The 14,760-nt window shown below is 42.5% G+C and overlaps 1 protein-coding gene and 1 non-coding gene across 7 annotated transcripts in view; both read right to left on the bottom strand.

The window, feature by feature from the left end:
- TTF2 (transcription termination factor 2) overlaps positions 1 to 6,115 on the bottom strand; it is a 41,447-nt gene extending 35,332 nt beyond the window's left edge. For 5 of the 6 annotated variants that reach the window (XM_042953585.1, XM_042953587.1, XM_042953590.1 and 2 more), the window contains exons 1-3: positions 6,047 to 6,115; positions 5,860 to 5,962; positions 3,193 to 3,279 (exon numbers count right to left, since the gene is read on the bottom strand). In XM_042953585.1, coding sequence (XP_042809519.1) covers positions 3,193 to 3,279; positions 5,860 to 5,962; positions 6,047 to 6,074 — 218 coding nt within the window. In that variant the 5' untranslated portion in view covers positions 6,075 to 6,115. The remainder of the gene's footprint in view (positions 1 to 3,192; positions 3,280 to 5,859; positions 5,963 to 6,046) is intronic. The other variant, XM_042953586.1, reaches the window with a different exon arrangement.
- A 7,345-nt stretch (positions 6,116 to 13,460) lies between these two features.
- On the bottom strand, positions 13,461 to 13,563 carry LOC122228979. Its single transcript, XR_006206860.1, has one exon. It is a non-coding gene; the product is annotated as a U6 spliceosomal RNA (small nuclear RNA).
- Between the last annotated feature and the right edge of the window lie 1,197 nt (positions 13,564 to 14,760).

The raw sequence follows: 14,760 nt of genomic DNA, 5'->3' as shown, positions 1-14,760 counted from the left end.
AGATAAAGACTATGCCATTTAGTAGACATTCAATAGCAGTTCTATTTCAGCAGTCCCCTTGCCTCCACCACTTTCCTTTTTAACCAACCCTCTTTGGAGTTCCTCCTTAATTAATGCAAATTGGACCCAAAAGTCTTCAGTGGCTTCCTACAACCTAAACAGTATTCCCATAAGGTAGGGGGCCCTCAGCAGTATGTAAATGGTTTTAGATGTCAGGACATCCTGACTTCACGCCCTAGAGGCTTACCAGCCCCACTGTACTACCAAAAAAACAGTCCAAAAGTGAAAAAATTTTAAATTCCATTTATAATAGCATCAAAAACATAACACTCTCTGAGGACTAAATTTAACAAAAAGGGTATAGTACTCTATAATAAAAACTATTCAACAATGCTGAAAAAAAAATTTTAAAGCATAAATACACCATGCTCATAGATCAGAAAATCAATATTAATGCAGTTCTCTCCAGAATGATCTATACAGATTCAGTGTAATACCAACAAAGTTTTCTAAGGAAATTTAGAAGTTGATACAACTTTTTATATGCAAAGGACCTAGAATAGCCAATCTTGAAAAAGATGAATGCTGGAACACTCACATGATCTCATCTGAGTGTGTGGGGGTGGGGAAAAGGGCCAACAGACGGGCAAGTTCAAAAATAGACTCAGAACATGGTAGTCACTGATTTTTTTTTTTTTTTTTTTTACAAGTGCCAAGCATTTCCACGGGGGAGGCAAAGTCTTCCAAATGTTGCTGAACCAACCAAATAATACTCATTCAGTAATATAAGGAAAAATAAATGAAATACTCTTATCCCATAAGATACCCAAAATTAATTTGAAGTAGATCACAGACTAAACAGAAAAGCCATTAGGAAAAAAAAAAATGAAAACAAAAACAAAAACTATAAAACTTCTAGAAGAAACCACTGGAGAAATTTGTGCAAGGATTTCTAAAAGAGAAACAAAAAGCACAAAGGATAAAAATATGATAAACTGGACCTTTTATGGGGCGCCTGGGTGGCTCAGTCGGTTGAGCATCCGACTTCAGCTCAAGTCATGATCCCAAGGTTTGTGAGTTCGAGCCCTGCATCGGGTTCTCTGCTGACAGATCAGAGCCCGGAGCCTGCTTTGGATTCTGTGTCTCCCTCTCTCTCTGCTACTCCCCCATTCATGCTTGGTTTCTTTCTTTCTCTCTCTCAAACATAAACATTAAAAATAAATAAATACATACATACATAAATACCAGACTTTATAAAAATTAAAAACTTCTATTTTTGCAGAGAGTTAGAAAAATGAAAACCAGAGACTCAGAGAAAATACTCATTATATATGTATTTACCATAGAACTTATAAAGGGAATATACAAAGACCTCTTCCAATTCAGTGATAAAAAGACAAAGGGCACAGTTTTTAAAATAGGCAAAAATCCCCCACAGTTACACTTCACTGTTTCATTTCTGTTAACGTTCCTGAAATGACAGATTTTAGAAATGGAGATCAGATTCCTGGTTGCCAGAGGTGAGGTGGAGGGAGTGGGAAGCAGGGCGAGGGTATAAAGGGGAGTGGGAGGAATGGAGTGGTGATAGAGCTGTTCCGTATCCTGGCTGTGGTAGTGCATACTCACAACCACTCGTGCTAAACTATATAGAACGAAATCTAAACACACACACGTCAGTACAAGGGAAACGATCTTTCCAAATAAGAACAGTGGACTGAGTCAATATCCTAGTTGTCACATTACATACTGTTTATAGACACTGTGCAAAATGTTGCCGTTGGGTAAGGTCTACAGAGATCCCTTAGGTTCTATTTGTTATAAGCGCATGAGAATCTACAACTACCTCAATAAAATTTTCAATTAAAAAAGTGAGCAAAAGATTTAAACAGACATGTCACCAAAGAAAAATATAGGGATAAGAAACAAACCCAAGAAACTGTGATATTCACAAAATGGAATTCAACTCAGCAATGATGTACAGACCCCGTTTCAGATACTGTTACATAAAAGAAGCCAGACACTGAAGAATGAACCAAACCAGGGTGGTATATGGCAGAAAGGGGTCCAATGGCACTTAACGGGGTGACAGAAATACTCTGTGTTTTGACTGAGGCTTGGTTATAAGGATGGTTATATAAATCTCTCAAGCTGAACTGCTGAACACTTAAAATCTATGCAGACTACTGTATACTGTATCCATAATTCAATTAAGAAAAAAACAGAGGCGCCTAGGTGGCTCAAGTCATGGTCTCGCGGTTCATGAATTCAAGCCCCACAGAGGGCTCTGCAGACAGCACAGAGCCTGGTTCTAACCCTCTCTGTCCCTCCCTCTCTCTGCCCCTCCCCTGCCCTCGCATGGTCTCTCTCTCAAAAATAAACATTAAAAAAAAAAAAAAAAAAAAAAAAAAAAGAAAAGAAAAACAGCAGTACAGGCAATATTCAGATATGTAAAAATTGTGAAGATGGAACTTAAATGCCAATGTTGGGTGTGGTGGGGGGGGGGGATCGATCTAGAATACATAAATTCTGAACTGCACAGAATATCATATAAAGACCATCACAGCTGGCCCCTGCCTTCCTGGCCAGACTTACCTTCTGAAATCTCTACTCGAACACATGCTAAACTATTACCAAACCAAATGCTTGCAATTCCTGATTACTTCCTAACTCTGTATGCTAATGCAGGGTTATCGATCTGTTAAATATGACCCCTTTCCTGCCCCTAGTGAATTTCTACTTTTTTTTCAATACTCATGACCAATATCACCTGCCACCTATATAGACTTCCCTGCTCTACATCTGAGTTTTCATAAAAAGAAAAAAAAGAAGGGAAACTAACATTTATTGAGTGCTTAACACACTTGACACATTTTGCAACATTACTTTCATTCTATTACTAGGACGGAAAAGTTGACAAGTTACCGCAAGTTAGTGACTGTTGGCAGGCTGATGTTACCAGCTACTTAACAGCTAGAGAGGGAGGAAGGCAGAGCAGTTGATTCTGAAACTAACCAGATTCTCAGACTGACCAGGTGCTCAGCAGTGACAGTGACAGCTCAGAAGGCATTCAATACATAGAGAAATTCTGTTTGTTAAAAATGATTTCTAAAGAATAGTCCATCCTAGGAAAACACACCTGGCTGTAAATCCGGCGAAGAAACAAAAACTTAGATGTTCATTTTGGACACTTACCTGTATTCTTCCTTGCCCGGCGGTAGCAGCAAACCCTGAAGTGCTACCACACAGTCCTCATGCAATAAACAATGAGAAACAGGAATGCTAGAGGGGGAGGAAAAAAGGAAATTTTGTTTTAGGGGACATCAGAAATTAACATTCTAAAATTGTCCTAACTATGGGTTTCATTATTACTTTTTTTAAATGTTTATTTATTTTTGAGAGAGAGAGAGCATGTGAGTGGAGAAGGGGCAGAGAGAGAGGGAGACACAGAATCTGAAGCGGGCTCCAGGCTCCGAGCTGTCAGCACAGAGCCTGACATGGGGCTTGAACTCACAAACTGCATGATCACGACCTGAGCCACAGTCAGACGCTTAACTGATTGAGCCACCCAGGCGCCCCCTAACTACAGGTTTTAAAGTAGGAGTGCACCTATGACCTCCACAGGGTTTGTAGATGCCATACATTTTTACATCTATGTGCCATCCTCTGGGGAAAGGCTCACTCAGCAGCTTTCATTTCTTTCCCCACTTCCCCAAAGACAGGACAACAATAAATACATCTTTTTCCTGATGACTCAAAAGCTTAAAACCATACTGTTGTGCGACCTCTACATTGTGAGAGCCCCCCCCCCCCCGCACCCCGCCCCAGAAACGAGTGAATATCAAAGACTAGCTGTGAACTTCTTCCATCATCCCTTTGTCTGTTACAACCTCTTTGCTATCCCTCAGTGTTGTTCACATGCCTGCTCTAGAAACATGCTCCACTAACCTGCTTCATGCCTGGCATAAGTTTTTAACTCTTCTCTTACAATTTCTTATGAGACAATGTATATATAACATTTGAGGATAAACAATTTTGAGTGTAGACCTAAAATATACTCTCATAGGGCCTGTGGCACTTGTTTCTTCCTTTGTTTTGCTTATATTCTAGTTCCCCAGACATATTCCAAAGAGATCAAGTTTATCAAATAACTGTCATTACATTGTACTGCTTTGATAGCAGTGCATCTGTATAAATGGCAGTCTACAGAAGGGCTTCTTTTTTTTTTTTTTTTTTTTTTAAGACGTTATTTCTAAGTAATCTCTACACCCAGCGTGAAGCTTGAACTCAAATCCGGAAACAAAGATTCTCCCGCTCCACCAACTCAGCCAGCCAGGTGCCCCAAGAGTATATTTCTTTTAACATAAAACTGAATCTTACGCTACCATTAATGCTTACTTCCTACAAATCTGAATGTGCTTCCATGTTGCATGAAACTTGAGCTAGGTCTAGAACCTAAGAAACTCAGTAAAGAAATTAGAAATAAATAGTAAATCACAATGATATGTTGTTGATAGTATACGCGGCTTGTCCGCCCCCGCCCCTTCTTTTTTTTTTTTTTTTTTAAATGTTTACTTGAGAGTGCGCAAGCCAGGGAGAGGCGGAGAGGGAAAGAGAGAACCCCGCAATGTCAGCACTGAGCCCAACGAGGGACTCCAACCCACGAACCGTGAGATCATGACCTGAGTGGAAATCAAGAGTTGGACACTCAACCTATCAAGCCACACAGGCGCCCCTGGCCTGTCCCTTCTATCTTAAGATTTGACACTTTTTCTCAAGATCATTTCGTATGTAACCAAACTGGATCCCAGTAATTTCTTTCAAATAAAAAGACAACTTATTAGGGAGCCAAGAAAGTATTTTGTCTAAAAGTGTATTTGTCAAATCTGAAAAAGTATACCAATTCCTTCATTTAGTTTCAAAGCCCAACAAAGACACAAATCGTCTAAATCATGTAAGGGAAAACACAGGTTAATACACACATTGAAAAATACTTCATTTTCTAGTATGGATACCCACTTTGTGTCTTATTTCAGAAGGAGAAAATTTATTTTTCTCTACCAAGTTCCCTAGACATCAGGAAAAACGTTTAATGTGATAGTTTAAAAATTCGCATAGGCTGTGGACACTTGGTACTGTGTCAAAACATTAACACTTTATGAGAACAGTATTAACTTTTTGCTTCTACCAGAGTGCTGGTAGTATGTATGCGATGAACCATGGGAATCTACCCCAAAAACTAAGAGCACACTCTACACGCTGTATGTTAGCCAGTGTGACAATAAATTATATTTAAAAAATAACTACCAGAGTGCTGAATTAGATACTTGATTTTTTTTTCCAGAGTCAATCCCTAAAGTAACCTGTTTCTTTGGATTGTCAATCTCACCCCCTTAAACGCACAGAATCCTATTTTAAAAGGGAGCTGATATCTGACCACCAGAGTGTTTTAACCTCAAACATTTAAAAACAAGTTCGGCCTAAAAGTAGTGCGAAACAGGGACCAATTATTTTCTACTATGTCTGCATGTCCTCACTTAGCAGGGAGAAGCAATGTCCGAGCAGAAGGCCTGACAAGCGCACAGAAACCCAGAGCTGGAAAGGACCAGAAGGTTCCAGATGTAGCTGACCCTCCATCTTACAGGAAGGGGAAACAGAGGCCCAGAGGGTGAGTAAGCTGCCTAGGGCCCAACAGCAAGCAGGTACAGAGCGTCTCCCCAATACCCCACGCTGCCCGGGGATTATCAACTACTTAAAGGGCCCTGGCTGCACACACCAGGGTCCCCACCTCTCCTAGTGCCTGTGGCGCCGGGCAGAGGGGAGCTGGCGGTGACAGGCAGTCGTGCCCAGCTCGAGACTTACTCGGCTGCCAGCACTAAGCTGCAAGAGTTCGCCGGGCACACATAGAAGCTCTTTCCTTTGTTGGGACCATCGCGGACGCCAGTCTTGAGAAAGCAGACGGTTCCTGAGGAGAGAAGGTTGATAACGATTATGCCACGCTAGACTGACAGACTCCCGGAGGAGCCCCTAAAAGATGCGGGCCCCTTACCGTGCTCCGAACACCTAAGCGCTTCCATGACCGCTCCAGTCTCCAATTCCAGCGAGCCGGGCCCCAACGCCTGCTTCCGCCTTTTACTCCGCCCTCCTCTCTCAGGAGCCAATCAGTACCCCGCTTCTGCAGCCTCAACCCCCATAATTCACCGCGCGTGGCCTTCACCCGCCGCCTTCGCGGGAACTCGGCGTTTGAACGGTGGGGCGTGGCTGCAGCTGGCGCGGCTCTTCCAGGTGGGGGTTTCCGCGTTAGGAAGCTTGGATTGGCTGTTGCCGGGAGGGGCAAGGGCAAGGCTGAGGCCCGGGCGACTCCAGTTTATAGGTGAGACCTAGAGGCGGTCCTAGAGGGAACGTACGTTGCAGCTGCAGAGGGGAGCTCTGCAAGGAAGGCTCCCTTCTCCCGGAGGCCGACGGCGCCTGGAGCTTGGCGGTCGTCTCCGAGCCGGGGCCTGGCGCTCGGTCCCTGGGGAGGGTAGGCCCGGAGGAGCTGCCACCGCGGGAGGAGACTGTGAACCCCTCCAGGGCTGGGGCGAAGTGGGGTGCGGGCTACTACTGGGCGCGTCGTGGGGGACGCAGGCGCGAAGACTTCTGCAACACCCCCCAGTGATCCTTTAAGTGTGCGTGGAGCTTTAGACTTCGCAGGGTGCTCACACGTAGACGTGTCTCTTGACTTGACGGCCTGGTGAGACGGGCATTATACGGAAGGTCCCGAGGTTCCCAGAAGTTTGACTCACCCAAGGTCACAGAATTAGTGAGTGGGTGATCCACCGACAGGTGCCCAGGGGGCTGCCCAGCTGCATCCTGTTGTGTACTGAATGTTCTCTAGGGCCTCTTGGTGCAGGAGCCCTGAGTTGTAAGAGTCCAAGTGGAAACAACAGGAGAGAAATAGATTACCTTTGGTGTACTCTGTGTATTTTGTATCGTCAGACTTTTTCTATTAGTATGCTTTTGCAATGTTAAAAAAATATTGAGAGGTGCCTGGGTGGTTCAGTTGGGAAGCCTCCTGACTCTTGATATTGGCTCAGATCACTATCTCATGGTTGGTGAGATGGAGCTCCGCCTGCGGTCCCTACCCCCCGCCCCTCATTAGCGCAGAACCTACTTGGAATTGTTTCCCTCTCCCACTGCCCCTCCCCTACTTGCGCACGCGCGTGCGCTCTCTCTCTCTCTGTCTCAAAACAAACTTTTAAAAAATCGAGAATGAAGTTAAGTAAAAGAAAGGGAACTGTATTTGAAATGGTAATCAGAACTATTAGTGAGCAGAAAGGGAGGAATTGAAATCAAGAGATGTATTGCAGTAGAGATGGATTCATATTACAGCTATTGAGGACCATATGCCGAGACATGTGGTGTGGCACATGCAACTGTTCTTATGGGACAGTTGGACAGAAACTCTGTAATGTCTAGGAAATCTAGGGTATATGATAAATGTAAATGTGGGGGGAGGGCAGAAGCTTCACAGGAAGGGAGACGGACCTGAGGTATCATTTATTAATGAAACAAGTACTTCTTAAATAGCTTTTTGTGTGCCCAGTGTGAACTAGGTGCTTGAGAAAAATAAAAGTCATTTTCACGCAAAGTTTGAAACAGTTTTTCTAACCACAAGGAGCTTAGTATATGAAGGAGACTGCATTAGCACATATTGAACGAACACTTAAATAATCAAGTAAAATGATATTCAATGTCAAGATGAGTGGAGTCAATAAACTGTGATTAATTTAATCATAGCCAAATTAAAGAAAAGGAGAATATTTCTTCCATAAATTTGGAATATGCCAGATCAAAATGTTTAAGCTCCAGACAGTTGATAACCGTATTTATAAGAGTGAGAAAACAGATAAGGTTGTCCTTGGGTGAGAGGTGGCCATAATCCTGGCATAAACTGTAATGAATTCTACAATATATACTTTTCAAAATATATACATACATTAGTGCATGTGTATTAACTTTTATGCTTAGTTTATACATTTACTTTATATTCTAATTAGCCTGCAGACCCTGGAGAGAATGTGCTTCATCAACTTCTATTTTGAGTAAAGTTGAGAGTTTTAGTTTGTTTTCCTCTAAAGCTAATTTATTCAAAAGGAATGCCTAAGCTAAGTTCTAGGGCTAGGTGGCTTATTTTTATTTTATTTTATTTTATTTTAGCTTAGTTTAGTTTATTTTTATGAGTATAATTTATTGTCAAATTGGCTTACATACAACACCCAGTGCTCATCCCAACAAGTGCCCTTCTCAATGCCCATCACCCACGTTTCCCTCTCCCCCCTCCCCATCCACCCTCAGTTCTCTGTATTTAAGAGTTTCTTGTGGTTTGCTTCCCTCCCTCTTTGTAACTATTTTTTCCCCCTTTCCTTCCCCCCTGGTCTTCTGTTAAGTTTCTCAAGATCCACATATGAGTGAAAATATATAATATCTGTCTTTCTCTGAGTGACTTATTTCACTTAGCATAATACTCTCCAGTTCCATCCACGTTGCTGCAAATGGCAGAATTTCATCCTTTCTCATTGCCAAGTAGTATTCCATTGTATATATAAACCACATCTTCTTTATCCATTTGCCAGTTGATGGGCATTTAGGCTCTTTCCATAATTTGGCTATTGTTGAAAGTGCTGCCATAAACAATGGGGTACACTTGCCCCTATGCATCAGCACTCCTGTATCCTTTAGATAAATTCTTAGTAGTGCTATTGCTGGGTCATAGGGTAGTTCTATTTTTAATTTTTTGAGGAACCTCCACACTTTTTAGGAGTGGCAGCACCAGTTTGCATTCCCACCAGCAGTGCAAGAGGGTTCCTGTTTCTCCACATCCTCGCCAGCATCTTTTGTTAATTTTAGCCACTCTGACCTGTGTGAGGTGGTATCTCAGTGTGGCTTTGATTTGTATTTCCCTGATGATGAGTGACATTGAGCATCTTTTCATGTGTCTGTTGGCCACATGGATGTTTTCTTTGGAAAAATGTCTATTCACGTCTTCTGTAGGGCTAGATGATTTAAACTCACACGTTAATGATCCAGTAAATTCTTTCCCTATAGGGCTGGTCAGATGCAAAATGTATGATGGAATTGTTCTAAAATCAAATTGTGGTAATGACTGCGTAACTGTATACGTTTACCAAGGCTCGGACAACTATATATTAGGGAATTCTACGGTATCTAAGTTATCCCTCAATAAAGCTGTTTAAAAGCAAACAAAAAACTTAATTTATAAGCGATGCCAAAACATCCGCCTGGCAAATAAAAGCTAGGATCATCTCGACATTTTGACATCCTAGGGAAATATAATGGGTGATGGAGTTAAATAGTAGAAACTCTTAAGTTTCGGATGGTGTGGATCCTTAGGCAGACTGGTTTGCTGGCCTATGCCATAACATCCCTTTGATGCAAACACTTATTTGAATTCTTGGGAAAATGAAAGAATTCTCTTTTCTCTGGTCACCATTGTGCCAGCTGGCATGTGTTAAACCTGTCAGTCACCTGTAAGATACTGGCAGAGAGAGGATCAGCTAGACCAGTCATCTCTTGACATCCTTGCCACTGTCTGTATTTTTTTTTTTTTTAAATAATCGGTGATTCTAAGTTATTTGTAAAATTCCAGCTTCTGTGCAGACTTTGGCTTCACTCATCTTAATAATTAAATTGTTGGGGCGCCTGAGTGGCTCAGTCGGTTGGGTGACCGACTTTGGCTCAGGTCATGGTCTCATGGTTCGTGATTTCAAGCCCCGCATCAGGCTCTGGGCTGAGAGCACAGAGCCTGCTTGGGATTCTCTCTCTCCCCCTCTCTCTGCCCCTCCCCTGCTCATGTGTTCTCTCGCTTGCGTGCTCTCTCTCTCTCTCAAAAGTAAATAAACATTAAAATTAAAAAAAATAATAATTAAATTGTTCAAATGTGTTTTTCGAGTCGGCTGATAATTCTAAGAAACGTAGTTTGTTTTCTGAACTTGTATCTTTCTGGGTTTTTGCTTATTTCTTTGGGGTGGGGTGGGGAGAGGTAACTACTTTAAAACGTCAGATAAAGGATTTGTGCCCGTGAAGCACGTGGTCACGGGAGGAAACCCTCACTGTCACTGCAGAAGGGTGTTCGGAGATCAGTGATTTTACATGCATTTTCACACTTGGTTCTCACACCTACCTTGGCAGTGGGTGTTCTTTTATCCCATTTTAAAGAGTAGGACACCAACGTTCAGGGTAGTTAGGAACTTACCCCAAGGTCATGCTCCTAACCACTGTCTTACAGAGCCTGTGCTTGAACTTTGGGACCAGATAGGGCCAGTAGATTACTCTTGTTCTGGCTCAAAGTCACAAAGTTGACACCAGGCAGATCAGGGGCTGGAAGCGATTTTTTGAGATTCCCAGTCCAATTCTTGCCACTACCGTATTTTTATGAGGTATAGATTATTCAGTGATTCATTCAGGGATTTAACCTACGCATAGCCAAGCGTTCAGATATTTGTGATATGCCGACAGGGCTTGACAAATTCAAGATTAAAAAAGCAAAGCAAGTTGTGCCATCTTATAAATGACCACGAGGTGGCAGCCTACGAACATAAAAACCAAACACAAGTCCCTCCTGCTGTTTCATTTTTTTTTTGTTTGTTTAAGGATATGTAATGGTAATTCAATTTCCTCTCATTTTGTGCCTTTCAAATATATGACCATTTTAACCTTATCCTTTGACATAAGCACAGTCAGAATGATACTGTGCTAAAGATAAATATGGTTTATCATTTAAAAAGCCAAGAGAGGGGCGCCTGGGTGGCTCAGTCGGTTAGGCGTCCGACTTCGGCTCAGGTCACGATCTCGCGGTCCGTGAGTTCGAGCCCCGCGTCAGGCTCTGGGCTGATGTCTCAGAGCCTGGAGCCTGCTTCCGATTCTGTGTCTTCCTCTCTCTCTGCCCTCCCCCGTTCGTGCTCTGTCTCTCTCTGTCCCAAAAATAAATAAACGTTAAAAAAAAAAAATTAAAAAATAAAAAAAATAAAAAGCCAAGAGACCTGGGGTGCCTGGGTGGCTCAGTTGGTTAAGCATCCGACTTTGGCTCAGGTCATGATCTCACGGTTCATGAATTTGAGGCCCATGTCAGGCTCTGTGCTGACAGCTCAGAGCCTGGAGCCTGCTTCAGATTCTGTGTCTCCCTCTCTGCCCCTCCCCTGCTTGTTCCCTTTCTCTCTCTCTCTCTCTCTCTGTCTCTCAGAAATAAATAAAACATTAAAAAATTTTTTTTTTAGAAAAGCCAAAAGACCTTAGAAATTCTTTTGTTGCACCAATATTCTTTATTAGGGTCCAAATTTCACTGCTCTTAAAATATTGTCCCCAAACTGGTTCAAAGCGTGCTCTCCTTCATCTACTTCCTTGTTGTGGTTTTTTGGTAAATGTACAATTCAGTACTTTTTTAGTAAACCTATAGAGTTGTGCAGCCATGACCACAATCCAGTTTTAGAACATTTCTGTTACCACCGCCCCCCAAATTTCCCTTGAACCTGTGTATAGCAATCCTCACTTACACCCCCAGCCTCAAGCAACAACCGATGTGCTTTCTGTCCATAAATTTCGTCTTTCTGGACATTTCATGTAAATGGAATATGCAACATGTAACAAATTGCTGTCTTCTGTTCAGTAGCCTAATGCTTTTGAGTTTCCTCCATGTTGTAGCATGTATCCATATTTCATTCTTTTTATTGCCAAAGAGTATCCTATTGTATTCATTCATCCGTTGATAAACATTTGGGTGGTTTTCCCTTTGGGGTTATTAAGAACAGTGTTGTCATGAACACTAACAAGCCTCTGTGTGGACAAAGTTTTCATTCCTCTCAGGTACATACCTGTGAGTGGAATTTCTGGTTGTGTATTAAGTTTATGTTTAAGTCTTTAAGAAATGGCCCAACTGTTTCCCAAAGTGGCTATGCTATCTTATTTTCTTATGGGCAGTGTATAAAGGTCCCAACTTCTGCACATCCTCACCAACACTTGTTACTGTCTGCCTTTTTTATGATACTGGTTCTCGTTGTGGTGAAGTGGTGTCTCCTCTGTGTTTTAATTTGCATTTCCTGATGACTCAACAGTTGAGCTCCTTTGCATGTGGTTGCTAACCATCATCTTCCGCTTTTTCAATGGTTTTGCAAGGCTTTTTCTTTTAAAGATCTGTATGGAACTTAAACTAAAACCTAAGTAAAAATGACATCAATTGTTATAAATCCAAGGACATCAAAGAAATAGTTCTGGTTTGTGATCATGGTAAGTAACACAATTGTATATACTTTTTTTTTTTAATGTTTATTTATTTTTGAGAGAGACAGAACACAAGCAGGAAGGGGCAGAGAAAGAGGGAGACACAGAATCCCAAGCAGGCTCCAGGCTCCAAGCTGTCAGCGCAGAGCCCGACACGGGGCTTGAACCCACAAACTGTGAGAGGACGACCTGAGCCAAAGTCGGTCGCCCAACCGACTGAGCCACCCAGGTGCCCCAGCACAACTGTATATACACTATGATCATGGTCATGTGAAAAATACTTTTTAACTACAACAGACTGTTAACTTTTAAGAGTACATATCGTGTGGTTCCATTCCTATGGCTCTGAGAGGCTGGGTTGGGAGATGGGTCAGATTTTTATTTTTATTTTCTACAACTCTCATGTGTTACTCTTATTATTTAAAAAAAAAAAAAATCCCTGGGTGGGTCAGTGGGTTGGTTGAGCGTCCAACTTCAATTCAGGTCATGATCTCACAGTTCGTGAGTTCGAGCCCCATATCGGGCTCTGTGCTGACAGCTCGGAGCCTGGAACCTGCTTCAGATTCTGTCTCCCTCTCTCTCTCTCTACCCCTTCCTCTCTCTCTCTCTCTCTCTCTCTCTCTCTCTTTCTCTTTCTCTCTCTCAAGAATCAATAAACGTTAAAGAAAAAAAAAAGAACTCATCCACCTTTTAAAAACATGAATTGGATTCTGTTGTTCTTTGCTTAAAAATGCTTCTGTGGCTTTCCATCGAATTTAGAAAAAAGCTGAAACCCTCATCCTGGCTCATGGGGGCCCCATGTGACTTTGGCCCTGTCCACTTCTCTCTCTCACCTTCTGCCATTCTCCTCCTCACCTTCTGCCTTCCAGCTGTCCTGACCTGCGCTCTTTGCCTCCCCGTGCCAGGCTTTGTCTTACCTTAAGGCCATTGTTCGGTTTTTCTTTTCTCTTTTCTTTTCTTTTTTCCCCTTTCCTTTCCTTTCCTTTCCTTTCTTTTCCCACACTCAAAGAAGATTAATGTTAATATGCCAATCAGGGATAATTTTTCCATGAGCAAGATTGCCTGGCCTTATATTCCATATTTGGACAGAGCTAGACAGTTAACCAGTGGCCATAGCCCATGCTGAAGGGGAAAGGGTTTGATAACCCTCTGCCCATGCTCCCGTGTGGCTGGTTCTGAGTGGAACCAAAAATATGGAACACCTTGAGAATTTGTCATCCTTGCACAGGCGCTGTGCTAATCCTCTGCGTATCGTTGCAATTTTAGTATACGTGCTGCTGAAGCAAGCACTATGTTGTACTTTCGGCCTGACACGTTTCTTTAGATCTTCTTTTTTTTTTAAACTTTTTTTCTTTTTAATGTTTATTCATTTTTAAGAGAGAAAGAGAGAACATGCGCGCACGAGTTGGGGAGGGGCAGAGAGAGAGGGAGACACAGAATCCGAAGCAGGCTCCAGGCTCTGAGCTGTCAGAACAGAGCCTGATGTGGGGCTCGAACTCATGAACCGTGAGATCATGACCTGAGCCGAAGTCGGACGCTTAACCGACTGAGCCACCCAGGCGCCCTTTCCCTAGTTCTTTAAAAGCCTGGCCCCTAGGTCTTCAGGTCTCATCTGAAGTATCACCTCTGTGAGACTTTCCATGACTACTTAATCTAAAGAGGTCCTTCCTTGCTACTCCCTGCCTCCGCTCACTGTTTGCTTTCTGCATAACATTTAGTTTGCATGGTCTGTTTATTTGTTGTGTCCTCCGCATAGATTACATATGTAGGTGCCAAGAGAGACCACTTCTGTTTTGCTCACCATGCTGCGTAGATACTCAGTAAATATCTACTAAGTGAAATGAACTAAACCGTAGAGCGGAAGGGACTAAAGTCACCAAGTGTGCCTGCCCAATCCCCTCCACTTCATCCCTAATGGATTCAGCATGAGGACTTCAAGTGACAGCAAATTCTCTGTTAGGGTATCTCAAATTGCCAGTTAATTCTAATGTCTGTTGAGGAGAAATACGTCTTTCTGTCTGAAACTTCCACTTATTTGTAACCTGGAGTGACACATAATACACTTAATTCTTTTCAGTGTCACTTTCAAATATTTGAATATGGCTGTCTCATCCTCCCCACATCCTCAGCCTGCTCCACCGGCTGTGATCATTTCCCTCCCCTCCGGAACCCCTCACCAGCACTTTTCCATGAACGTTTGCTTAATCTGAGGCCTCTCAAACAGAATTCGGCATGAAGAATCCTGTGGGATAATTATCTCCTTTATTTGGGATACGACCATATATACATGCAATATAAGGCAACACAAAATTTCTCTCTGCTTTCTAACAAATATGTCACACTAGTTATTCACATCAAGTGTGCAATCAACCAGAACCACTGCTTTCGTTTTTCATGCATGAACTCACGTCTCCCCCACCTGGTGCACCTAATTGCTTAAATTTAAACTCTGGATTCCAGCTTTCATCCTGCTAGTTTGGATCCATC

The sequence above is a fragment of the Panthera leo genome, chromosome C1 (genome assembly GCF_018350215.1).
Source record: "Panthera leo isolate Ple1 chromosome C1, P.leo_Ple1_pat1.1, whole genome shotgun sequence".
NCBI lineage: Eukaryota > Metazoa > Chordata > Mammalia > Carnivora > Felidae > Panthera > Panthera leo.
The sequence above is the reverse complement of the archived record's forward strand: the minus strand, read 5'-3'. Positions and strand labels throughout refer to the sequence as shown.